General features: G+C 44.4%; 1 protein-coding gene across 2 annotated transcripts in view; it reads left to right on the forward strand.

The window, feature by feature from the left end:
* The first annotated feature begins 1,099 nt into the window (after window positions 1-1,099).
* Window positions 1,100-27,872, forward strand: part of ddr2a (discoidin domain receptor tyrosine kinase 2a) — a 31,552-nt gene continuing 4,779 nt past the window's right edge. Inside the window, exons 1-11 of one of the 2 annotated variants that reach the window (XM_084012438.1) lie at window positions 1,100-1,232; window positions 15,589-15,697; window positions 22,753-22,855; window positions 23,475-23,706; window positions 23,874-24,021; window positions 25,196-25,298; window positions 26,459-26,642; window positions 26,836-27,076; window positions 27,187-27,252; window positions 27,365-27,501; window positions 27,614-27,824. In XM_084012438.1, the coding sequence (XP_083868564.1) occupies window positions 15,616-15,697; window positions 22,753-22,855; window positions 23,475-23,706; window positions 23,874-24,021; window positions 25,196-25,298; window positions 26,459-26,642; window positions 26,836-27,076; window positions 27,187-27,252; window positions 27,365-27,501; window positions 27,614-27,824 (1,507 nt within the window). In that variant the 5' untranslated portion in view covers window positions 1,100-1,232; window positions 15,589-15,615. The remainder of the gene's footprint in view (window positions 1,233-15,588; window positions 15,698-22,752; window positions 22,856-23,474; window positions 23,707-23,873; window positions 24,022-25,195; window positions 25,299-26,458; window positions 26,643-26,835; window positions 27,077-27,186; window positions 27,253-27,364; window positions 27,502-27,613; window positions 27,825-27,872) is intronic. The other variant, XM_084012439.1, reaches the window with a different exon arrangement.

Raw genomic sequence — 27,872 nt, forward strand, 5'->3', positions numbered from 1 at the left:
CTGAATACTTACTACTCATGAACTATTTATTGTTAATGGGTTAAAGATCTAAGTCAATTCATCCTGAGGGGAACATGAACACGTGAACCAAATTGCACTGCGATCCATCCAAAAGTGGTTGAGAGATTTCACTCAAAGCCACAAATGTGAAGACACGAGAAGAGGAAAGGTTGGAAGGCTTCATCCTATGGGGACCATGAATTTCTGGACACATTCAAAAATGTTGCAGCAGGCCATCAGTAGTTGTGGAAATATTTCAGCTCCTTCCAGCCACTGGAGCATTGTGGGACTTTTGCACATAAAGAAACAAACCTAAAGTGTCTTTGCGTGAAACCATCACATCCCCAAACAAGCATTTGATTCCTTTGTTCCTGCCACATCAGCAGCCAAACACACACTTCATGACGTCTGCAGAGGCCAACCTCTCCCCGTCACTTTTTAATGGATCTGGTTTGACTATCAAGGCTCTGACCAACTACAGCGTTTGGGTACGGAAGAGTTTTATTTCATGCATGAGGGCGACATGAGGAGGAACTTTTCTGGGTTTTAAATGATGCATGTCAAGAATAAAGTTGTTAAGAATAAATGTTGAACATCTGAGAACAAATTAAAACCATGTGCATGAACTGAAATCTTCTCGAAATGCAAAATAAAATGCAAAAATTAGTCTTGTTTTCCTCAGGCGTGGCCCCCATGTATTTCCTATCTACAGTAGGATTTGATATTAGTCGCGTATAAAAATCCAGACTGAAAGAACAACACGATAGCAAGGAAACCCTTCCAGCTGTACAAACGTGTTGGAAAAGCAGCGTTGAGAGGACGTCGGCACACGACGGTCGCCCAGAACTGTGGCGGGTTCAGCCTCTAGCTGTCAAAAAGAGGTTCTTTTCAGGAGGAAGAAAGCTTTTCTGATTTGAGCGTTGGATTCGGGCCTTAATTGAAACCTTATGTGTGGCATGTGGAATTCTGGGACTTTGGCACTCTCCCAAGAATCCACAGAATGTGAAGGTTTTTTTTTTCTTCCTCTCTCCTCCCTCCCTCTCTCTCCCTCACTCCTCTCCCTCTCTTTTTTCCTATGTGCAGGGGTGTCTTACATCAGCCCACAGATCCATCCGGAGGCATCTGACGGACTGAGAGCGAGACAGAGAAGGGCTCGGATTGTACCGTCTCACTGGAATAATCTAAAAACCACCTCGGAACAAATGGTCTGAAAGGAAAGGACATCTTTACAAGTAGGTCGTCTCCGGTTTTTCTGTTTGACGTTCAGACTTTGAGGACCTTAAAGGTCCCTTGTGTGTGTTTCACGCTGGGAGCTTTTGGCTGCATGTTTGAACTCCTTGTACCTTTTTTCTTGTGTGTGTGAAGTCACATAGCTGCCGTTTGCATGGCGGGCGAGAAGAGTCAAACTCCCCTCTCTGCTCCGCTGCAGATCCAGCTGTTTCTCCAACCGAAGCCTTTAATAGCAGAGGCTGGATGTGATTGAGGCTCCTTCCTTTAAAACACATTTTTAACTCTTAAAACGATAATGAGAACAAAGGAAGCTTCTCCCCCGGAGTGTCATCAAACCTTTAAAGAAGCACAAACCTCAGAAGTTCAAATGACAGACGTGTTTAACTATTTAATTGTAATGCTGTCTGAGCGTTTACTGCATCACGCAAATGTCTGCCTATTGTGCAGAAAAGCACAAGCTCTTCTTTTATTCTTCCCCTTTTTTATTCATTTATTTTTTTTTACAAGCGGCAGAAGAAGTGTAACTAATGTAAAAATGATGTGACTCTCATTTTGAAGCTCCCACACATTTTTTTTGTTTGCTTTATTGTGGCGGGGTAGTCAGGGGTATGTTTTGGAAAACTGACTCATTTATGGTTTACTTGTGGTCAGCTGATGAAATGTTGAATGCTCAAGTTACAGCCTTGAAAAAAAAGGGGAAAAAAAGAAGAGATTTCCGTCTCCCGCGGTTGCACTCGCCTTGCTTTTGTGTCGCGGAGGAGGTGATGTGTGTGTTACATGTCGCTGATACGTGGGCGGTGTGGAGGCACGCTGTTCCACACAGAGGCCTCTTTTCTGCCCTCGCTGGAGGTTTTTGGTAACTCGACACAGAAGCACCGTGTAAAGGGTTAAGAGTGTGTGTGTGTGTGTGTGTGTGTGTGAGCAGCAGAGATCAATGGAGTGATTGTTGAGGAGAGGTCAAGGTGATCCTGAGGTCAGGTGTGTGTGTGTGTGTGTGTGTGTGTGTGTGTGAATACATAATAATGATAGTGAATAATGACAATCAGATCAGATTCAGTGTCCGTCATTTAGCAAGAGTCACCAACATTTGTCATTTCCAGCCACTTTTCACATTTGACATCACTGTCATCAAATGTGAACGTTGTTCCAATACAGTATATATCTTTAGAATCAACTTTGTGCTCTGCTAACTTGTAACGGGAGATTTGTAATCTTTTTTTTATAAAATACACATATATGCCATTTGCTGGATTGCAGGATGTTTATTTTTTTGGTTTTGGTTTTGAGGGAAAATATAGCTTCAAACATCCAGGTGTTTTAGCCATTTAAGGTGAGACTCTACAGGAAAAATGTATGGCTTTTATGAAATGTATAAAAAAAAATTGCTACCATAAAATGCCATCTTTCAGAAAGAAAACATCCAAAATATACATTAAGATATTTTCACCACTTTGCCTATTTGCGTCTGTAGTTTTCTCCTAAATTCACCAGCATTAGCATTTGCTAATGCCTCATTTGCACATTTAATCAAGACATTTCAGATAACTTGCAATACAAAAAGTAATTGACTTAATGTAAGTAATCATCCAGGGAAGTTTCACCCTGATATATATAGTTATATGTGTCTTCTCTTTTCACCTGCCAGAAATCTCCACTTCAGCAGCACTTCCATCCACCAAACTTTACCAAATTTTTTATGACTTTTGACAATATTTTCCGATTTAAGCAGCGATGCAAAGAGATATCGAAAATTCTCCCATAAAAACCTTTGACCCTAACATCTCGACAAGAATTTTGAACCTGGCTTCGTCCGGTGATCGGATATCTGTATCGGAAAATCCAGGCAACGCACGCATGTTTAAGAAGAGAATGTACATCCAATTTCAGGAAACGGAGGAAGTTTCATGCTGATCTCTCTCAGTGAACACGTTAACCCTGTTCACCTGTAACGTCTCCCGAGTAAATATTCTTTAAATTGCTAGTTCTTCTGGAGTTTTGTCAAAGTCACAAAATGTCCTGTGGACGGTATGATATCATATCAGCACATCTATAAACTGTGCACGACGTGTTTATCCAGATATCTGGAGCATCCATCGTAAACATTCCGTCGGAGGATCTGTGTTCGGGTAGAAGTTGGCGGTTGGTGAAACGGAGAGTTTCTTCTCATGTGACTTCTCCTCTCTTCACCCACGTGCAGATTTTTTCCCTCTGCAGCGCTGAATCCTGCACGGGGAAAAAAGAAGTAATGGAAGCACAAAGACAAGTTGAGGGAAAACAAAAAAAAAAGAAAGAAAGAAAGAGGGGAAATTGCAAAACTTGACCACAAATTAAGTCCCGGAACGCACTGACCACCAGTATTTGTTGTGTGCTCTCTTGCTGGCTGGACGTGTAAACAAGAAACCATCTTTATCAGGGTAAATGAGCTCTTTGTCGAGGAGGGGTGGAGGACTTATTGCTTGTGACAGGGAAATATATGAAATGCCTGCGGTGGATAATGTACGCTGGTTCGGTGTTGTCCAGACGGTTGGAAAACAGAGACGGAGACAACGTTGAAGGGGGATTTTTGATCCCACGCCATCACTCCGGCGGCAATTTGATATCTGATGCACACACACACACACACACACACACACACACACACATATAAGGTTGGCATTACCTTAGATGTAGAAATAGATGTTATTTTGTGTGAAAAGAAAGACGAAGGTTTTGAAGCCTTGAGTTTGGTATTGTGGCCGTCGCCATCTTTGATTCTTTTGCAACCAGTGAACGGAAGTGACCATATTTGGGCTGCGGAGGAGCGACGGGTGGATCTGCCAAACACAAGCGGCAGAGCGGCAACCTTACTGGATCTGGATCCATTTGACTCTAAATGGACCATCATTGACTAAATGAACATACGTTTTTATAACTTTCACTTCAAATGTCATTTGAATTGTTCTTGTTTTATCACTGTTAATATTACTATTGAAGGAAAGTTTGCTTGGGGGCTGCGAACACACATTCAGGTTCAAATGAAATGAGAGAGGAAGCCCAGAGGACCGGCATCAGGAGCGAGTTATCGTTCTGACATGTCATTTCAATTAGAAAGCCTTTCTGACATCCTCGCCATACAGGCCCTAATCACACACCACGCACGCAGAGGCTGTAATTTCAACCCGCCATTCAAAACACGGCACCGGAGGCGGACCTGGCGCTTACTTAGCTTAGCCGTAACTCGACGCAGACGGCGTTTGATTGGGAAGTGTGTTGGAATCGATGCCTCTGGCAGGAGGGAACCAGCTGCTCGCCCGCCGAGCTGAGGTGCACGCTGTAATTTGATATAAATAGCGGCGTTTCAGGGAAACATCATCCCTTTAAATACCGTGTTGACTTTGTATCCCGCACGTGCTTGAACTTCGACCCTGCCCAAACCAGCCCCCCTAGCTCAATCACCCATCATTTGAGGGGGGATTGGGTTACTCGCGTAGCCTGAAGGAGGCTGGTTTCACCCTCTTATTTCTGAGCTGGAATGACTTGTTTGTCTCGACTTGAGGTCAGAGTCCAAAACCAGAGGTGAGACGGCCGTTCAGCTCCAGTGACAGGAAATGTGATAAAAAAAATGACATTTCTTCGGGTTGTGGAATTATTAAGTTAGTGGGGGAAACTCCGGGGTAAAAGAAGATGTAACCGATAGATATCGCCATGAAAACACATTTTTCTATTACGTTTTCTGCTTAAATATTCATATATGGAGGCATTTTCTTATGAAATATGTTAATTTGCATAAACATCCACAACAGAAATCTGACCATCAGTTGAGAGTTCTTTCTTTCATTTTGTTGACATATAAGAAAGTTTTTACAGAGAGAATCTCTTTGAAATCCCATTAAAAAAAGCATGTTTTCAGGAATAAAATGTCTAAATCAGGCTACGAGTCATATATGAACAAACGCAAAGTAGTAAAACAAACATCTGAATGTGTTGTTTGTTGATGTTTTTTTTCCATCAGTCTGAAAGAAAACGTGTTATGGATGCAAAGTAGCCCAAACTTGACCAGCACATGAAAAATGGAGTGTCTTGTCTTTAAGGGGACATGGTCATTTTACAGTTAACACTTTGTATTTTGGTTTATTCTATTTAATGGTAACTGAAACCTTTCTTCTCGTACCATCTGTCCTGTATTCACCCTCCATTAGCGCCTGTAACTTTAAGCTCCCCTTCTTGAAAAAACAAGCCCGTCTGCTCTAATTGGCTTGTTAGAAAGAGGTACAGGTAGAGGTACCTGCCGAGCTGTGGCTGCAGACCTTCAGATGGTCGGCTGTGTGTTCTAATGAAGCTGCATGTGACGTCAAATCTGAGTGGTTTGTTGAATCGCATGTTTACTGATGTAAGCCACAGGGTATGTAGGCACTCCATTTTCCAAATGTCCCCTTTAATATGAGGTTGCTGCTTTGAACCAGATTAGCTCGTTTAAATCAGAGAAACCAAATAATTGCAGAGGAGCCAGAAGATACATGAACATTAACATTAACGGCAGTCGGTGCCCAAAATCTCCCTCTGCAGTGTTGCACATGTGGCCTCTCCCTCTCTCTCACTCTCACTCTCCCTCCTCTCCCTCTCTCTATCACTCTCTCTCTCTCTCTCTATCCCTTTCTCTCCATCTCCCTCTCTCTCCCTCTCCTCTCTCCCTCTCCTCTCTCTCCTCTCCCTCTCTCTCTCCCTCTCTATCCCTCTCTCTCTCTCTCTCTCCCTCCCTCTCCCTCTCCCTCTCTCCCTCCCTCTCTCTCTCTCCCTCTCTCCCTCTCTCCCTCTCTCTCCCTACCTCGGTGTCTCTCGGCCCCTCCCGTCTTCACTGATTACAGGCTGTCAGGGGAAGATTTGAGGTTTTCAACATGAAAAGGACCTCATGACGTTCTGCCACCGTGTCCAAATGACGGCCCGGCTGACGGATCTTCTACGGATTTAAAAGAATGTCTTTTTCTGTGTGGCTTTATTTAACAGTGTACTAGAGACAGAGAGAGAGGAGTAATGACATGCTGGAATCGAACCGGCTCGTTCCGGGCACTCCAACATTGGCTTTTTCTGTAGAATTGTTATGCAGAGGAGTTTTTTTTTAAATCAAATGTTTTTATTTAAATTTTGTTATGCAGAGGAGTTGCATGTTTATCAGTGGTGGGAAGTATATTTTGAGTTGAGTACAATGTTGAGATATTTTCCCTCCATTTCAGACTACTCAATACAAAAACACATACGCTTATAAGACATATTACGTTTTAAAATATTAAACCACTGATTTCTATTCTTTTTTTGTGACTCAGATAAACTAACATCTTAATTTCAATGACTGTTGTAATTATATAATATTCATTTACTTAAACTTCTCCTGTGTGCCAAGCGTGTAGACGAACTACTGTGGCTGACAATTTGAGAACGTCCCAATCTAGAACCAGATCTAGAACCAGATCTGGAACCAGAACTCATAAACGGCTAATTCTAAACGAAAACACCAAATTGTTATTTCCAGGTGATTATACACAATCCTAGTTCTGCTACTAGAGATACCTAAATGCGACAGATTGTACCTTTAATCATCTCATGACCCCTGATTATGTATACATTATATTTATATAGATTTTTGTGACCTTTTAGAAAGTATAGACTATGACATTTTCAATAGAGCTTTTTTTACTTTGAAAAATGGAGAATGCTTATTGCTTGTATTCATTAAATCGTTAGCGTAGTTTAAGTGTACTTTTCTCCATTGAAACTGAAGAAAGCAACTTCTCAGCTGAAGGAGCGAAGGCTCTTGATTTAAGCAGCGTGCAGAGCGACGGAAATGGAAAAGAAGAAGAAGAAAAAAGAGCTTCTTGGCGTGGGCCGGTGTTTTTCCAATCTGACAGTGTAGCTGTAAAGTTCAGGGCCTGGATATTCAATCAAAAATGGATTTCCAGTCCGAGCTTATTCGGCTGCTCTCCTTACATAACAAACACAAGCCTTCGTCACTGCGCGACATTCACAATGCAGCTCTGAGTCTCCGCTGCTCAAATAGTTTTGATAGATTTTGCTCGATAAAATCTGGCCTCTCCGGCGGTTTCCTTGCTTTCTCTTTAACACCTGCACGCCGGTGTGGACGGTTCAGGTCCTCAGGCGGCCACAGGTCCCTGAAGGCACCGTCGGCGAGGAGCTGCAGCAGGTGTGGAACACCAACAAAGGACAAACCCTTAAACCTCTGCTTCATGATTTAAAAAAAAGCCCCTGCAGCCCAGCCCGCGAAGCAGCAGCTTCGTGTTACTGTGAAACTATTGCTTACGCTGCAGAATCCTGTTTTTATCCACTCGATCACGGAGCCGTGCTCCAAATCCGCCTCGTGTATCATTACATGTGCACATGTGGCCCGAGATGTCCTGCAATTAGGGCGCGTAGTCGGGAACACTTCTCAGCAGGTGCCCCATCTTCTCTCAGACAATAGAGGATTGTTTTCTCTTCCAGTCAAGACGATTTAATTACGCGTGTGTGTGTATGTGTATGTGAGTGCGTTTTACCTCCACTTTCGGTGCTTTACTGCTCTGTGTTTACATGGCTCCACCTGGGTCTGATTGGGAAATGTGATTCAGATTTCATGCATTCCCATAAAAATAAAATATCTGTGTTACGGCCTTTCAGGGAGAAACAGGAGGATTTAATACAAAGCACATGTCGGTGGTTACGGTGCAGGCGTTTGGGCACGCTGCAGAGCAATTAAGGCCCGGCACCAACAGCGCACATATAAACACACACACACACACACTTATATGTACTGTGTATGCAGTTTATAGCTATAAATCCGTGGCATGATATGAGGAAGTAGAGCTAGAAACCCATTTGTTATTGATATTATTGATCCAAACCAGCCTTGTTTGTTTGCCATCATTTATTGGTCATTTAACAGAGAAAATGCCTTTTTGTGCATCATTTTTGGGGCCTCAAACTTCCCCTTCTGCAGGTGAACCAGGGATGTTGTGGTTACACGGTATGGGTCTTTACTGCCAGGCCCCCAGACGCCCCCCTCCCCATGTGCATGCATGTGGCAAACCTTTACACCGTTACAGTATATACAACACCTTTTTACCCAAATATTGGGAATTGTCAAGTTGTTTTTGTGAGAGCAAAACTTATGATTTTGAATGAGGAGGACGAGGACTCTCAGACTGTCGTTGGTGGCTGTATGGTGTGTGTGTGTGTGTGTGTGTGTGTGTGTGTGTGTGTGTGTGTGTGTGTGTGTGTGTGTGTGTGTGTGTGTGTGTGTGTGTGTGTGTGTGTGTGTGTGTGTGTGTGTGTGTGTGTGTGTGTGTGTGTGAATGAGGCAGGGAACAGAGCCAGTAACTCACCCACCTGCGTGTTGACTTTACAGGCTTTCCCAGGGTGCAGGACCTGGTGGTTCACCCTCACTTTGTGTGCTGGACTCGACCCTCCAAAGAAAACCAATAATAAACAAAATTACCAATAAACAAGTCAGCCGTGGGAACACACAAAAAAAACGAGGACGTGGCTGTGAGCTCTAACCGAATGCATGAGAGTGTTTCTGGGGCTGAGAGGCGACGAAAAGCTGGATGTCTCTGGAATTTGTACGTTTCTGCAAACCGCGGATACTTTGAATGACTTGCATTTAGTCAGAGTGAGTACTTTCTTACAAGAGCAAGGGTCATAGTAGCTGTTATGGTATAATAACAAGTACAACAAGCAAGAACGTAAAATACATTTTAAAAAAGGACTTTCACCTAGGAGGCCGCTGTCCATGTCCCGTGTGAAACACTGACTTGTTGTTACTGTAAACATACTTCTGAAAGTCCACTGAAGGTGGCAACTATTAACACGTTGTAGCGTTGATTACGTCACATTGTAACGTTATTATTTTGACACAAACGAGGATCTATTTTCTAAGCGAGTAGTTTATGGCAGAGTCCAGGTATCCATGTGGGTTTCTTTGGTTGAGCTCAGTCGGCTTGTGGGTTTCTGAGAGGGACCTTCACCACTTCCTGAACGCGCCAAGAGGGAACTGATATTTACGGGGCACGGACTCAAGTCAATCGTCTATTCAGGAACGCTCTGCTCCAAGTTGACACAATAAACTCAACATTTGGTGTTTATAATAACCCGAATTCCTGCAAAGGTCCTTCTTTCAGCAACACCTCATGTCCCGTCTGGCTGCTGCTGAGCACTTCAGCATATTAGTGTAAGTGAGTAGCTGACATGTCAGATATTGTGTTTAACGTTAAAGTGACGTGCCATAACTCCCGCTGGTACAACAGCAATTTGCCACCACACTCGGTATCGTTTACCACATGTGGGTTTGTTTTTAAATCTCTTCCATGTGATCCTCTGGGAGAAGGTAACAGTGCTGTAAACGGCTGTCATGCTTTGTTAGTTATGAAAAGATGTTATTACTTATACGAGCTCAAATAGATTTAACCACCTTCCTTCGCCTCTAAATGATCGACTATATTTTTAAAATGTACACCAGCATGCAGGCTTTCTACAAGGAACTCACTGTAATGTTGTTTGTATGACTTACATAAGCAAACAAGACCATCAGCGAGATTATTGGCTATTTCAATATAGTTCTTCTTACTTCCTGTTTTCGGGTCTAAATCAGACGAAAGGATTTACTAAACCAGGTTCAGCAGGACCTACTTTCGTCTCCAGTGGGGCCTCCGGTAGCTACCATCCCGACAGGGTCAGACCCAAATCCGGCTTTGAAGAGCTTCTAGCTGCTCCTTGCTGGTCCCAGCTTGGAGCCAACAACACCACCACCCTGCTGGAGACCCAGGCCGTATTGCTGGGCCTGCTGGAGACATGGGAGAACCAGAACCAGGACTACCCGGGGCAGACTGCCAGATCCTGTAAAATGAGAGGTTTTCTAAAGAAAATCTGGTGCTCTAAACACTACCGCTTTTGTCCACAGGGGTCGCTAAAACCAACCCTTGTAGCTATAAGCTCACATTGCTAGAGGCACATGAATACACTTAGCCTTTAACAATCTAAATGGTTCCCTGGAGGTATTACTGATGGGGCCTCTGAGGGTGAGGCCCCCTGGAGGTCAAAGTTCACTCGATACAGGAGATATGCGTGTACATTCAACTTTATTTAAATATTTGAGGATTATTGGGAGGATCACGTGATTTAAGTAGAAAAAATATTATCGTGGTTTTAGGTCTTTGGATGGTCATTTTAAAATCCAGCTATATTTCTTTTTCTATACTCGACACACACGCTTTATGAGGCCAACTTTCCTGACATTTATGACACATATCCTGAAGTTACAGCACAGTAAAGGGGGGGAGGGGGCTCAACTACCGTCCTTCTCTAAACCAACAAACTGCTGAAGTCATATTTTTTCTTCTCTTCTTCCTGGATCTCTCAGAAGATCCTCTCATGCTCCCTTAAACTTTTTGAAATGTGTCAAACATGCCTTTTCTACTTTAAAGGACCTGGTTCTCATTACTTTATACACTTTCAGTCCAAGTTTATCTATTTTTCTTCCCTTTTCTGAAAGCTTTTCTAAAGTGTCAGTGGGGCCCACTATGGTTTATTTTGCTCAACGTGACCCTGGAGTGTGTTGTTGCATCGACTTTGCATGAAGGTCAGCTGTGTGAGAAGATACGAGATCCCACTCACTTTAGATCTGTCTTCTAGAAACATTTAGAAAAAGCCTGTGGAGTTCGGTGGCTTTGAGGAGCTGTTTCTTCTCACATCTGACTTGGTGAATTCTATGTTAATTGATAAAAAATAATTGTCCAGGATTTTATTATCTCCACCAGGGGGATCATGACGATCGGTCTTCTGTGTGCAGCTATGTGTCTGTCCACGGCTAATCTCGCATTCTGCCACAGCAAACTGGATCATAATTTTGGGTGTCCAGTTATGGCTTCATGCTCAAGGACCTTAGGTGGTTGCGGTGACTCACACTTTCTCATAACTCCATTTATTGGCTGTTTTATGCTGCCTGCGGACTGCCTGCTGACTTCTCACTCACTACTCTTAACTAGTGATAACACAGCTGAGAGCATCGCTGACCCCCAGTCGCCACTTTGAACCCAGAGAGGGGGGGGGGGGGGGGGGGGGGGGGGGGCTAAAACCCAGCAGCCTGTGACAACGTTTGAACACCCAGTTTACGCGCCATGGTAACAGAAGAAAGCAGACTATACCTCAGAGCCGTGATATCCAAACAAACTCTGCTCGTTAACGTCTGCTAGTCGTCGCCGAATGAATGAATTAGCCGTAAAATTTTGGACTTGCTCTACATGGAAGGATTTATTTATTTCCAGAAAAAAAAATGACTTCAGCATTACTGGCACAAAGTAGGCGCTCCCGCCTGCTGAACAGCAACGAGCCCCCGAGGTCAGTCTGCAAACCTCTCTGTGGGCTCTGCTCCTGCATACAGGTGGGAAAGGCTGCTGAATGTGACCTCTACTGCCTTTTTTTCCTGCAACGTCTGTCAGGAGCTGTGGGAATAAATGAACCTCTGAAGGGTTTGTGCAGCTGGTCCACATCTCCCATCCCACCATCTCTCCGTTCCCATGACTGCCTGTGTTTTCAGTTCAGTAGCTGTCGAAATACAGGTTTTTTCATAAAGTTGCACCTACTTTTTGGTATGAAGTTCTTTATGAAATGTGTTGTTTGATGAGCCTAATAAATTAAATGCTACGCATGCTTTTGGACAAGTTGAAATACGTTGAAGTGCAAACTGACGATTTGATCATTCTTAGTGCAGTTTTTTCCCCCTTTAAACGTTTAAAATGTCTTCGTGAAAGGGGGGAAAAAATCCCAGAGCAGACACTTTTTCAACAATCCGAGATAGGACGTGAATCAGTTTTTCCTGCTGTGTTCCTGTAAGATGAGAACGGAGAGAAGTTTCCAGAACTGTTACTCCGGCGTTGCTGACTGATCCGACGTTACTAGAATTAGAGGCCAGCGGTGGAATAACAGCTGTTCATTTGAGGCAGGTAGAGAGCAACAGCTGGATCCAGAGGAGGAGGAGGCAGTAGCAATATGACCGACACACAGGAAATACATTAAACATCACCATCCAAAGAGGTGTCAAACTTCACATGCACTCGATGTGTGACGATGTCTACGATGGCTCGGAACGACACTTTCCAGAGATGATTGGACATTTTTTCCTGCACAGTCACAGTTCTTGTGTTAAAGTGTTAAAATCAACCCCACATCGACTTCCAGCACAGTTCATATTTAGCAATATTCATTGTTATTTGGCAGAGTTGTGTCTGGTGATGCAGCTAAAGCACTGATTGTTTTTCTACCAGGTGGTTGATATTCACTGATATTGTGAGAGGTTGGTCAGGGCTGTGCACAGTTGAAACTGCAAACTAATGAAGGGAGATAGACGATTCAAATGCAGTTTGAATGGTAACAATCTGTTCAGCCGCTGTGGATGTATAAATGTCTCGAAATGTAAAAAAAAAAAAACGCAAATTTTAGCCTTTAGGTTTCAGTAGGCTGCAAGCTGAAGGGGGTGGATTTCAACATTTGACATAGAGAAACATTCATTAAATAATTAGATAAATAATGGTCTCCTTAATGTGCCATGTTAAGGGAATATGTGAGGGAATGTAGGACCCTGGGAGCATGAATACACTTCCTGTCATCACACGTGTTTAAACGGTGCTCAGCTGTGCTTCGTTTCCCACCACGTTAACGTTTATCTTAAGCACGATTACACGTCATGTGATTGATTTCAAAGTGCAGCTGAGGGCGAGGTGTTTGATCGGTACTTTTTTAGAGACATATTGGTATTTTGTGTGGGAGAACTGTGGACTTCAAGTCAAGAATAATTCATCCTCTGGGAACCATGCATAAGTTATATTTTATGATAGTAAATCAAATTCTGGATATATTTCTGGATCCAAAATGGCAACGACTGATTGACTGAGCCGTATCCCCGTCTGTAACATGTTTTAGAAAACGGCGAGCAGTTCCGTAAAATGTGTGTGATTTGTGGAAAATATGCAAAACACACTGTTCTGGTCCTTTTGAGAGTCTCCGAAGGTAGAACCGAAGGTCATCCCTCCTCCCCCGATACAAGCAGCCTTTACATAAATGTTCTCCAGCTCCCCGGTAAACACATCTTTTAGACTTCCAAACGCACACTAACCATCAGGTGTTTGTGTTTCATTAGCCACGAAAAGCCGAGAAGGGCTACAGCTTAGCGAAAAGGCGTCTCAGAGGGAAGTGGCTGTAATCTGAAGCCGCAGGGAATGGAAGTAAGAAAAGCAATGAGATTACGTGTTGAGGGCACAATGAAAGAGGCGAGTCAGACCCAAAATTCAGCGGGTGGACTGTCGACGCAGGTCGCACGATATGAGCTTGGATCGAGCTTTCGGCTCTTCATTTCAATTAATTCAATTTACAGCACTTATATTTAAAAACAAAACAAAAATATAATTTTTTGTTCATATTTTCAAATGCACATTTGTAGCCGGGCAATGTGGAAAGCTGATATCCAATATCAGGTTGTTTTCTTTTTACAAAACGGAGCCTGCGGGTCAAAAACTCCAGGGGGGATTTTGGCACGAAAGCTGAAAGTCAACAGGTCTGGATTTGCAGACCTGTTGACTAAGGTTCACAGCATGTCGGAGGCTAACCGGAGCGTTAGCATGCAACGTTGCTGCTGGTGGAGACACATGAACCATAACGCATCCCAGCCACTGGCAGCGGTGTGAACGGGATGCGAATGAAGGCCTGTTGCTGTGTAATGTCCAGTCTGTCCCGCCGACCGGACCGCCAAGCGGCGTGCTGCTGATCCTTCTGTTATTCCAATGCTCGAAACGTCAGGGAAATGTTGCTTTTGGCCGCCGATGAGGACCAGGAAACGTCTGATACACACACTGATGTGGAATATTCCCACAGTGCTCTGGTAGCTTTGTTTTGTGTCATGAGCAGTTGGGTTCACACAAGCCTGCTTTGTTGATATATTTTAGTATTTACTTTGGAGATGGTGGCTAAAAATAGCATTTGGAAAACGTAAACAAAATGTAAAGGCTCTATAAGATATTCACAGCGTTACTACTGAACTTTGCTATGGAACGATATAAGTGGAGTAAATGTCTACCTGAGCAGAGAATGAAGTTGCGCTCCCTCTGTGTGCGTTGTTATCCGAGCTTCTCCTTTTAGTGCATGTGAGCATACCCCACTGGCTAGCTCACGGCCGCTACAGGCGTTCCCCCTCAGGTAAACACCGTTAGCTCTGTCAGCACTGTTGCTGCTGTTAGCACCGTTAGCTGCGAGCCGCCGGCTCAGCCTTGTTGACAGCTGTGCGTTGGGGGAAATTTGATTTGCTCGTTGAAAAGATTAGCGCCTTCTCTGGCTTTGTGCAGATCCGAAGTTGTACAATGATGGATGGATGTCATGATTGGTTGAAGTTGGTCGGTAGAGCTGATGTAAGCGTCATAGTTTGTTTTCCAGGAAGAAAACGTTGATTTTTGTTCTTTTTGGGCAGATATTGTTAATTATTATGTACAACATGTTATAAAAGGCATTATTGCATGAAAAATAGACACTTGATTCCTAGATTGTTCTCTCATTTGCTGCACATTTCTGTGACATACGACAACACGGTGTGAAGAATGAAACTAACCTCAGTTATATAACGGAAACTTAAAGAGTAAAAGTTCCCCAGCTGGTTTCTCCAAGTAGTTAACTCGCTCATAAATCAGATAAAAAAAGAACACAAAGACTGAACACGTCCTCGTCCTATCCTCAACATTTAATACCACAAATTGTATGCAAGGTTATCGAGGGTGTATGCATTACCTGGGTTTTTTGGGAAGGGGCGGGGTTCTACATCTGTGAAGTGAGCGGGTCGAGAGCGGTTGCCGTTGGACTAGGTGGTCAGTCGGAGGCGGCTTGTTGGCGTCTGTGCTGCTGAAGTCATGTCTGTGACTCAACGTCTCTTCCTCCTTCATTTAATCATTCGTCACTTATTCCGACAATTAGTGTGCAATATTTAAAATTCTTAAATGAAATAAAAAGAATCATTTAATTGCATGTGAACTGAGGCTATTCTGCCTTCTATGGTTTGATATTGAAATATCAAATTTAACGGGCCTTCTCTCACAGAGTGATAAAGCAGTAAATAAATGGAAATTTCAGTTTGGAGGCAATTATCGTGTTTTTTATTGAGTTGAATAAAAAAAAAACGCATCCAATTAAACTCCTATTTTCCCCCTTGTGTATGCAAACAAATGCTCTGTTCCCATGAACACAGAGGACTGAATGCAAAAATAAAAATGTGTTCCTCACAGTTTTTTTTTACTCTTTTCGCCTCGTGGTCAACCTAAACTGTGCATTCGCATAACATGCATCCATCTTTTCTTTCAGATTGGAAGCCTGTCTCTGTGTTTGGGGATGAAGCACCTGTGGGACGTTCACTTCCTCCTGCTCATCCTCCTCCAGCTGATGGGAGCTGTGATGTCACAGGTCAATCCAGGTCAGTGCCGCCACCAGATGCCAAACTGCATCTCCCGCTTCACTGTGTTTGTTGGCAACCCAGCCACCGTGGAAAAGCAAAACGTTGGAACCGGAGTAAGGAAAAAACTTCTCTGAACCAGAAATATGTTTCACAAATATGTTTCAGATCAGCCTCGCGGCACGCTTGCAGAAACACAATGCCACGCGATGTTGTGAAACTAACGTACAACAACAACCACCCGCATCAGACTTTCTGTCCTAACGTTACTTTTGGGTTCACACAGGACACTGACATCGGCCTCCTGAGTGAAAGTTCTGTTTTTGTTTGGCCCGCTCGCCCTTCCTGGGCTTTTCTTGCCCGACTTTCAATAACGGTAGCTCCATATACAACGTGCGAACGCTGAAAATGTCGACACTCAACATATCCGAGGTTTGCAGAGACATTGGTTGTTATTGGGTTCGGTGCTCCAGTCCAGACTGCCACTGATCCCGATATTGGATAAATGCTACTTTGTGGGAGCCATTTGGTCCTCTCTCTCTCTCTCTCTCTCTCTCTCTCTCTCTCTCTCTCTCTCTCTCTCTCTCTCTCTATCTCTCTGTGTCTCTCTCTCTTTTGGCCTGTTTGATCCCGGCTCCCGGCTCTCCGTACAGTTGGCTTTGTTTTCTCTCTGATGTCAATGAAAAAGCACCAAATCATCTATTTAACAAGGAAATAGAGTAGCAACATTTGGTGAGCAGAGACGGAGTCAAACAGGAACCAGGGAGAGGTTTTTTTTTTTTTTTTTTGGTTATTGTTGAAATTGTAGAAATACTGCAGATATTTGCCAGTAAAAACCCTGAAACTGGCTGGCGTTTATGACTTCAAACGTTTAAGCATCTGTCATCGCGCTGAGTTTTTCTTTATCGCTGAAAGGATAATGAATGTCATGTGTGCACTCGGATCTAAACGGTTATTAATGAGGGTTTTGTCAGAAAGGTTCAAGGAGACTGTTGAGTTCACGCTGTTGGACTCTGCCAAGCAGAAAGAAATAACAGTGGAAAGAAACCACACACAAAAACGTCCCCATCACTTCCATATCCTCCCGCCTCACTCCACCCCACTTCCACTTTATTCCACACAACTGTAACTCCAATGTATTTATTTATTCCTCAGTCAACAGCCTAGAATCAAAAGTGAAACAAACAAAACATACAGTTATGTTTAACGTCAGTAACCTTGACGTCGTCGTTCTCATTTTCAGGGAGGGAGCTGCCCAAATACACGCTTTTTCCTTTTCTTTTTCTTTTTTTTTTTTGCATAAACACACGCTCAAAAATCTGGCTTTCCCGGTTTGTCATTCGTTCTTTCTTCTTCGCCAAAGCAAACAGGACAAAAGAGAGAGCAGAGAGAGGTTTATAAGCAGCTTTTAAAACGCAGCGAGGAACGAAAGTGGAGAGGGCGAGTGAGATAGAGATCATAGAGAGCCTTTAAAGTGGTCGCTTTATACGTCACACCCATATATATATATATTAATAGCTAAATTTCTGGCCTATTCAACCACATGCAAATGTAACATAGGATGCATTTTCTACAGATTCTTAGATGCTGTTGCATCGATATTTTTACTCAACTGCACTTAATTGTGTATTTCAGCGTTTGAGCCCTGTGGGAGCGACTTCCTCTGTTTGTTACTTTGTTTTCGTGAGTGTGTGTGTGTGTGTGTGTGTGTGTGTGTGTGTGTGTGTGTGTGTGTGTGTGCGTGCGCCTGCTCGCATGCATATACCCGCATGCACACGCACACTGTGGATCCAGCTATCCCACTGGAGTCTGTGGCTAATGCATACCAGACATTCTGACAGCAGGAAAGTCCATTGAAAGAGGCTCTGTCTTTCTCCCAGTGTGTGTGTGTGTGTGTGTGTGTGTGTGTGTGTGTGTGTGTGTGTGTGTGTGTTTCCCAGTATTTGACCACTCATAAGTCATGGAAAGGACTGTTTGCGTGATCGTGGTCAAAGTTCAACAAGTTCGCCGTTCCGGGACAAAGTGTTTGGATCTGTAATGTGATTTATTCAAACCAAAAAACAAGTGATTATTTAAAACAATTAAAATATGTCAAAAAACCACTTCCAGTCTCAGTATAAGCCTGAATTTCAACCTGCTCTAATATATGGAAGCAGGATACATCCACCTATTATCTTAATGCTCAAGCTCTGCTGCATCGAGAGGAGGTCATTCTTTTTTTTTTTTCCAGTCTGGAAATATTCACGGCTGAATTTAGTCGAGCTGAGATGTCGAGCGATGCCAACTTTCCCCTGTTTAAAATTCCCAAGCAATGGAGTTATACCATCCCTGTCTTTCCCATTTCACTCGTGAGTGGGCGAACTTTATTTCACTGTGGGGGGGGGGCAGATATCAGGCAGTAATATTATTAGTAACAATATCTTCTGATGTTCAGGGTGAATTCATTAATGAATCAGAACTTTCTCAGCGGATCAGTAAAATCACATTTATCTTCAAAGTGAGACTTTGTATCTTTTAAAATAAAATAAACTTCCTCTGATGTTATAACCTTTAAACACTGCTGCTAAAGCAAGTCACACATGAACAATATATGGCTTCATCATGGAGGTAGAACGTAGCGTGCCACCATGAAGAGCAACAGACTTTAAAAGCGGTAAATTGCATTATTAACATTTCACCTTATGAATAGAAAGATCAAAAGTAAATACATTAACATGAAGGTATACTCTTATTCTGGCAGTGGGAAATGAATATAGCCTAGTTTTGTCTATTTTTAGAGGATTTTCACACATTTAAAAGCCACATACTGTATATGTGCTAATTTTAGTGGGGAAAGTCCAACGTTCATGTTTAGTTTTGATTCTTTGTTAATATAAAGCAACTTGAAATCCTGTAAATTGCCATTTGTGGCCACGATGTAGACGTGAGGAAGCAGACAGCAACACAACCAAAACCTGGCCTCAACAACGTCAACGTGTGTGTGTGTGTGTGTGTGTGTGTGTGTGTGTGTGTGTGTGTGTGTGTGTGTGTGTGTGTGTGTGTGTGTGTGTGTGTGTGTGTGTGTGTGTGAGAGAGTATTTGGAGCCAGCGGTTGGACAGCAAACACTCCAGAACAAACCGGCCTTTCACTAGTCAGGGTGAGAGAGAGTGTTTGGTCCATTACTCCTTCACCTCTCTCTTTCTCCCTCTCTCTTTCTCTCTCTCTCTCCCTCTCTCTCTCTCCCCCTCTCTCTCTCTACCCCCTCTCTCTCCCCCCTCTCTCTCCAACTCTCTCCCTCTCTCCCCCCCCCTCTCTCCCCCCTCTCTCTCCCTCTCTCTCCCCTCTCTCTCTCCCTCTCTTTCTCTCTTCCCCCTCTCTCTCCCCCCCCCCTCTCTCTCCTCCCCCCCTCCCCCCCCCCCCCCCCCCCTCCCTCCACCACACAAGGCTGGTATTTTCCACCTTTTCTCCTCCGGGTGATATTTTTAGATTTGTGGCCAAACGTCGAGCCTGATATTTGGTTGGCTGGTGGTAGTGTTGGCGGCGGCGTGCGAGCCGGGGGTGTGATTCCCACTCGCCTGCCCCCGCGGCTCAACCCGGGGGTCACCTCTGAGTGGGTCGGTGGGTAAATAAACACAGCAAAAACCAACATTTTGAAGAGCGGTCACACATCCGGCCCGATACACTGAGAGCCTTCTCTCTGACTCACATGGGATGTGGTTGAGACTCTGATAATGACTCCTATTTTCATCCATTACCTCCCAGCCAATTACTTTTTTTTGTTTGTTTCCTTCCTCCAACTAGTGATGTTGCATTGATTGTGTGTATCAGTGAATTACTCTGACCACAGAGAAAAATTACACAATTTATGTCACCACCTCTTAGCCAAGCGTTCAGACTTTTGGCCACATTTTTAAAAATGTTTTTCCCCACGTCAGTTTTTTCCACAACAGTTGTGTACAGGACAGTTCACATGGGATGAAGAGCAAACAAAGATGTGCTCTGGCCGCTGCATAATTGTAATATTTTGGTACACAAACAGAAGCCGAAACGGGAAGGAGACACTTAGAGGGGAGGATACGTCAACGATCGGCGCGATTGTGGCCTTTTTCTCTGTTATCCAGTCAGATCTTTACAATCTGGATTCACTCCACTTTTTACTTGTGGTCTGGACTTCTACGTCATCTAAACACACTCGACTGAACTGGAGCCAAACTAGAATCAAAAATGGTCTAACTTTTGACTTAAAAATAAAAGTGTTGACCAGGCGGGGAATAGAAGAACCATCGCTGTTTGTGATGTCATCCCTACTCACGGGTTGCTGTCTGACATGTTTCCCTCCATCTCACAGCACCAACATGGTTCCTCCTCCTCATCGCCGTCGTCCACAGCCGTGAAGACACCGGGACTCGTTAGCTCTGCGTGAATGAGGCTCTGAATGCAGGATCCCTCTCAGCCTTGAACCCAATCACCTGGTCGAGGCAAACCCTGACGTTCTGCTTTCATTTGAAACCTTGGACATCTCCGCTGTCTCTCTTGAATCCGCTTCGCCTATCGTTAAAAATGGTTTTCGTAATCACGCGGCCGAGGATGCGAGAAGATGATTTCTGTGGATGTGGTTTTGCTTGTAGCCGGCGGCGACGATCTGCTGCGAGGAGAGAGAAATAAGGAGTGCAGGCGTAAAAGACAAAGGTTAGAGAGGACAAGATGAAAGCGGACGGATGTGGACATCTGGAAGAGTTTTTTGTTTGTGCCTCCGTCACCGCGTCAGCTGCCAAGACGAAGCCTTTAGAGCGCGGTCGCATCGACGCCCTGCTCCTTGCGGTCGCATCGACATGCGAGTGGCGTATCGGTCGCAATCCTTCAGGGTTTGTTTCTCACATCTCGACCGTCGAGCAAATATTTGGAGGAGATCAAGAGAGGGAAAGAAAGAGGGACAGAGGAGGCCTTGAACCTGGAGCTCTGCTGTTGCTGGCGTCTCCTCAAAGGGGTTTTCTGTGGGACGGGGGGCCCCGGCTAACGGGGGCCGGTCTTGCTTCAACTTCCGCCTGAAGGTCCCCTGAAAGCCGCCGTCACATGCACAGAAATCGAGGTTTTCAATAGACGAGGCAAACTAGTGGTCACATCCTGTGGAGTACTTATATTCTGTTATTACAAATGTGACAGTATCACAACATGGGTCATGAAAGTTAATTAGAGGGCGTGGCCGTAGGACAAACTGACGGCATCCAATCAAGTTAAGAACCACGAAGAACGGAAGACTTGCTTAGAACTTGAAAAGTTCAGGACTTGGGGACTCGACTCTGGACTTGAGTGATGGACTAACTTAGAATATTAATTTTCATTAGCCTGTAGCTTATTAGGAAATATCGTCTTTTTCCAGATAGACAGGATATTTGGTGCATGAAAACGACCAACCCTGTAGGTAACGTGGGACAAAAAACAAATAAAACCCTTTCATTTCTCTTTTTTTTTTTTTTTTGCTCTCGGAAAATCAGAAACCAGTGGATTCGTTCAGTCTTGTAAAAGTTAATGGATCCCACGTTTGGCTGCGTGGTTAAAGCCACTATCCCGCTGAGTCTTAATGAGATGAAGATTTTTCTAAATCACACTGTTAACTTTTTAATGATTTCGTTAGCTCACCTCTCGCCACTGAAAGGGGACAAGAGAGGGGCGAGAGAGGGGCGAGAGACCACACAGGAGGAGAGAGAGAGAGAGGAGGAGGCGTGAGGGGGTGGACGGGAAACAGGGCATGTTGCTTCTATTGACCACACGGTGGAGGCGTGATGGGCTCCAACCAGCCGGCTTTACCACACACACACACACACACACACACACACACACACACAAAGCCACTACATGTGCTCGATACCAGCACTGTTTGGACTGGCAGAGACACTGAATGGATCCAGCTTATTATTTCAAAAAAGCAACCACAACTTGAGTGCAGGGCAGTGTGTAGTTACTGTGTGTGTGTGTGTGTGTGTGTGTGTGTGTGGTACTCTCACATCACCGTCCCACCTCTTCATCCAGCACCATCCATCCATCACTCTTTTTTTTGTTTTGCAGGTTTCTTGACAGGAGCCGGGAATTAAGTAGTTCTGTCTTAGAAACGTCTGGTGAACATTTGAGTTCGGTTTTCAAATTTCCCAGCGGCGAGCGGCGCTGTGGTTGGTCCGAAAGGAGTGAGGGGGGCCGCTGTGTGTTTCAGAGCACAACGATGGCCCAGGTAGCCTTAAATACCTACACTTAATACCTTCCATACATAATGGAGCTAGAATATCCTTGTGAAAGAGAAGCACCGTTGAAGTGTGAGTATAACTCTTATTCAAAACGACCAGAGGAAATACAGGAAATAACTGTGAAAACACAACCTGACAGGATTTATTACAATATGAATAGTTAGTTTGACATTTTTGGGCTTATTCGCTCCCAACATGATAGTTGCATGGGACATTCAATACCTCAGCCTGGTCAGTGAACTGCATGGTGAATAATGTTTCCACGGAAATTATTTTTAACTTATTACAAGTTAGTTTCAAACGAGTGGCTCCAAAACACACTTTTACTAAGTAGCTTTTTTTTCTGTTTTTGTTTCAATTTCATTGTTATTTTAAGCCGAACCATGAAGATTTTTACTAAACTTAATCAAGTAGTGTTTAATTCCATGTATCGTTCGTTCTTTGGTTATTTTATTTCCAAACCAAACCAGAAAAATAAAAACCGTGAATGTCAGCGTGCAGAATGACGGAGACGAAGCCTTGCGTCGGCAGAACACAGTGAACAAGTTTTGTTTTCAACAACGCGTCCACCAAGAAAAAAAGACGTTTGTATACCCTGTGTTGCAACGTGTTGCAGTTGCACTTGAACCTCATGTTGACTTTATTCAGGAACTTTCAAGTGGAAAAACACCCTCAGAATCCAAACATGGTCACGTCCGTTCACTGCATCCAAGATGGCGTCACGTCTTACATCACAAGTGTGTGGTCACTTCCCTCTCTGGGTCAATACAGGATGAGCATTGCTGAGTCATCGGGTGACCTCTGTGACCTCCGTGACCTTGACCTCTGCTGGTCTTAACATTCAAACTGTGTTGCAGGTGTGTGTCGTTATCCTCTGGGCATGTCGGGGGGGCAGATACAGGACGAGGACATCTCCGCCTCCAGCCAGTGGTCCGAATCCACCGCTGCTAGATACGGCAGGTATGGTCTCTCTCTCTCTCTCTCTCTCTCTCTCTCTCTCTCTCTCTCTCTCTCTCTCTCTCTCTCTCTCTCTCTCTCTCTCTCTCTCTCACACACACACACACACACACACACACACACACACACACACCACACATTAGACGTGTGTGTGTGGCTGATACTGTAAGGTGCGTGTGCCTGTGTATTTGCAGTCAGCCACAAACTGGGGTATCAGTTCTACTCACAGCCACATGATTAAGGAGTGTGTGTGTGTGTGTGTGTGTGTGTGTGTGTGTGTGTGTGTGTGTGTGTGTGTGTGTGTGTGTGTGTGTGTGTGTGTGTGTGTGTGTGTGTGTGTGTGTGTGTGTGTGTGCAGAAGAACTTGGGTGGCCTTCAGTAAGTATCAGGATCATGATGTAACACGCCTTCCTACCGCGGCTGTGTTTTCAGTCTCAGCCCCCAAAATGAACACTTTGGGATGAATTAACTTTCCTCTCACCTTTTCCTCTCCACATCCTCGTCCAAATTCTTCTTCTCAGCGGATTTTCCATCTTTTTTCCCGCCTGCCATTTGACTGTTAGCATCCGTGGGCCGTTAAGTCACCCTTTCCCCCCCGTTTTCTCTCTCCGCTCTCCCTCAGGCTGGACTTCGAGGAGGGCGACGGCGCCTGGTGTCCGGAGATAACGGTGGAGCCGGACAGCTTGAAGGAGTTCCTCCAGATCGACCTGCGCTCGCTCCACTTCATCACCCTCGTGGGCACCCAGGGGCGTCACGCGGGGGGCATCGGCAACGAGTTCTCCCAGATGTACAAGATAAAGTACAGCCGCGACGGAAGCCGCTGGATCTCGTGGAGGAACAGGCAGGGCAAGCAGGTAAATCCACATTGTTTTATGTGTCATCTGATTTGACCTTTGACCTTTATATTTATCAACCTTCTGATAATGATGAATTAGTTCTTCATTATCTATAAACGACATGAGGAGGTTATTCCTCAATCATCAGCGAGCTTCTTCAGGAGTTTGTTTGTTTTTACCCGCAGGTGATCGAAGGCAACAGGAACGCATACGACATCGTCCTGAAGGACCTGGAGCCGCCCATCGTCGCCCGCTTCGTCCGCTTCATGCCCGTCACGGACCACTCCATGAACGTGTGCATGAGGGTGGAGCTCTACGGCTGCGAGTGGCTGGGTGAGGAAGGCCACGCAGGAGGGAGGATGTGGAGAGCAAAGCTTTTACATTTTATTATTTGAATCGTTTATTTGAACAAAATTCTTATAAAAACAAATGGCTCAAATTCCTTCACAGTCTTATAAAGGATCTGCTTACACGGGTGCAAAATAATAACTAATATAATTCAGAATGAAGAGAGAGAAAAAGAGTAATACAAAAGCAACAATAATTAAATGAAAAATAAAACTTGGGCTTTTTTTGTAAATCATATTAACGATGTTAAACAGTTTAATTGCATTGTATTTTTTCATAACTTTAAGGGCTTTGATGTGAAATATTTAAATCATATATTTAAAGAAGGTTGCATTTTCATATTTTCTGCTCGTTACATGACTTTTCAAAATGTTCCAATTGGTTATATTTCTATTTTCACAGCCTAGAAATAGAATCAGACTAGAAATAAAAGTGTTGTCGTAGCCGGGGAAGACAGCGGATGCAGCTCAGCTTTAGATAAGCTTGTGTGCACAAAAAAAAGGCACAAGAACTCGTAAGGTACAAATTCAACTCTAAGGGGCAAATTTTAAACTTGAGATGTTCATAGGAGTCTTGTGTAATTTGAGGTCAAAGTGAAAGAATGAAAGTAATGGGGTGTCTAAGTGCTGCTTCCCAGCTGGGAGCAGCAATCAACACAGGACAATGCACCTATAAAAAAAACTTTCAGCTACAACGTGTTTACATTTCAAGGAAATACTGGGAACATGAGGTTAAAGCTGGACAGTTAACGTGGTTAGTTTTAGTTCAAAGGATGTGGTTGGAAGAAAGTTTGTGAGGGAGATACGATGTGAAAAAAACATGATGCAGTAAAATGTCCAATGTTTTAATGAGTATGGAAACCTGGTGAAATCTGAGATCCAATCAAAGTTGAATAGGAGATAAAAAGGTGTAAAAACAAAAAGTGAATTAGAAGAAAAGCACAATATTCCCTGATAGATGAGGCTTTGTGGGCAAACAGATAAGTGACACCAGGTCCATAAAATATTTCTTCATAATGTTTGACATAATAATACATACATAATGGAAAAAATTGTACCCAGTATATTCTCCTAAATTTTGCAACAGCATTCTGTGGTTGTGAGCAATGCCAGAATGACAGACTCAGAACATGTTTTGAATGGCTTCCTTTGCTCTACAGACGGCCTCGTGTCGTACAACGCTCCAGCAGGACAACAGATGAACCTGCCGGCTTCCCCTGCTTACCTCAACGACTCCGTCTACGACGGCGCTGTCATCCACAGGTGTGTGTGTGTGTGTGTGTGTGTGTGTGTGTGTGTGTGTGTGTGTGTGTGTGTGTGTGTGTGCGTGTGTGTCTGTGTGTGTGTCTGTGTGTGTGTGTTGTTGCCCGTCACCATGGGGACGGCAGAGAGACAGACGTAGACATAGACGTGGTGGTTTACTCAGTTAGGCAAGACCTCGAAGGAATGAGTGAGTCGACCTTCTGAAGGTCACAAGCAGGAATGAACCAATCGTGTTCAGATGATGTCACAGTGAATAATGTCCTCCATGACAAAGGCAGACTTCCTCCTCTGTGTGGAGGCGACAGTGCAGACGTGTAGGATTCGCCCTTTACAATGCTGCCACCTAATGGTCAATACTATATTAACAGACGTGCTCTCTTAACGTGCTCGCACAGAAATAGAAGAGCAGCTAGAAACCAGGACAACAAAAGCTGTACAGATGAAAGGTAAAGAATAGACAGTACTGTTAGTGGAAAATAGTAAATATAAATATTATATGAATACATGTAAACAGCAATATCCAGAATTATAAATAAGAAATAAAATATCAAAGTCAAGTGTTCTGTCAGTTGTAAACAATACAAATAGTGCAAACAAATATAATTATTGAATATAATTATGTACTGTACAGTATGTGCATGTATGTTGATGACTCAATACTGTATGTAAAAACCTGTAGGATTTATATCGACAGCGACGCATGATATTAACATATGACAATCAAATTGGGCTTTAAAAAATGTCATAATCTATAACAGCAGCATATATTTATTTATTTTTTCGTTAAGTGTTCATCAGAGTGACGGTTCGTGTTCTGTAGCGCCTCCCAGAGGGGAGAAGCTCAAACCGGATGTTTCCTGTCAGGCCTGTCCTCAACCAGAGAAATTGTGTCAACTTGTGGGATAACAGACTCAGTGGCCCAATCTCAATGTCCCCCCTAAGGCCTTAAACCCTGAACCCTGAGCAACTTAAAGGTTTAGTAGGTGATTCTATCAACCACTCGATTAGTTGATTACTTTAGAGTTTCTTGGAGTTAAGCAGGCAAAAGTGTAAAAGACACCGAGAGAAATCGGAGTCGACTACGGCCGAAACGCCTGATCAGTCGACCAATCGAGCGATGGAGACGTGTTCCTCCACGTTGACACGTCTGTCTCTCTCAGTATGACCGAGGGTTTGGGCCAGCTGACCGACGGCGTGTGCGGCCTGGACGACTTCACGCACAGCCACGTCTACAACGTGTGGCCTGGCTACGACTACGTGGGCTGGACGAACGAGAGCTTCCCTGGCGGATTCGTCGAAATCATGTTCGAGTTTGACCGCATTCGCAACTTCACCACCATGAAGGTGAGGCTCCTGATCAGCACAGGACACACGGGGACCACTTACGTCTCTGATCGGCATTCAAGTCAGAAGTGTGAACCCATACAAGGAATTTGACTCTTAATGTACACACACAGAAATAAACACACAGCTAGAACAGAACATTGTACTATGTACAGATATAAATAAGTATACAAGCGTCTGTATCTGCGCCCAGGTCCACTGCAGCAACATGTACTCGCGGCACGTCAAGGCCTTCCGCCAGGTGGCCTGCTTCTTCCGCTCCGAGGCCGACTGGGAGGCCACGCCCCTCTCCTTCAGCCCCGTGGAGGACGAGAAGAACCCCAGCGCCCGCTTCGTCACCGTCAACCTGGCCAATCACATGGCCAGTGCCATCAAGTGCCAGTTCTACTTCGCCGACGCCTGGATGCTGTTCAGCGAGATCACCTTCCAGTCAGGTACGGACCCCCGAGAACAACGTGTATCATCTGTATACACTTCATGTCTGATTTACGTCTGTGCAAATGATTATTATATTCATGTATCTTCGTCCCATCTGGCCTCTCAGATACAGCCATGTACAACACAACGCTGGCGCCACCCAAGACAGGACTGCCACCTAACATACAACCAGGTCATTGAGCACACACACTGATACGCATGTTCTGGTCACATGACACACGTCGCTTGATCCACTTCTCGCGACGCAGAGGGTTAAAGGTGTCCCTCCCTGTCCCCTCCCCCAGAGGACGACCCCACCCACAAAGTAGATGACAGCAACACCCGCATCCTGATCAGTTGCTTGGTGGCCATCATCTTCATCCTCGTGGTCATCATCGTCATCATCCTGTGGCGGCAGGTGTGGCAGAAGATGTTGGAGAAGGTGAGCTCATCGCTCAATGGAGGCGGCGTGTGTGCACTTTCCATGAAGTCGTCTTTGAGCTCGGGAGGTGGTCAGATCTGCTCCCTCACCCCCCCACGTCCTTTAATTCTAGGCCTCTCGCCGGATGCTGGACGATGAACTAACTGCTAGTTTGTCAATACAGAGTGAGACGTTCGCTTACACCCAAAACCAGTCGAGCGCAAGCAGCGAGCAGGAGTCTAGTTCCACCTACGAGCGCATCTTCCCCCTCGGCCCGGACTACCAGGAGCCGTCACGCATCATATGTAAGCTGCCGGAGTTCGCTCAGAACTCCGAGGAGCCCGGTAGGTTGAGGCACACACACACACACACACACACACACACACACACGC

Source organism: Eutrigla gurnardus, assembly GCF_963514095.1.
Source record: "Eutrigla gurnardus genome assembly, chromosome: 6".
NCBI classification, from domain to species: Eukaryota; Metazoa; Chordata; class Actinopteri; order Perciformes; family Triglidae; genus Eutrigla; species Eutrigla gurnardus.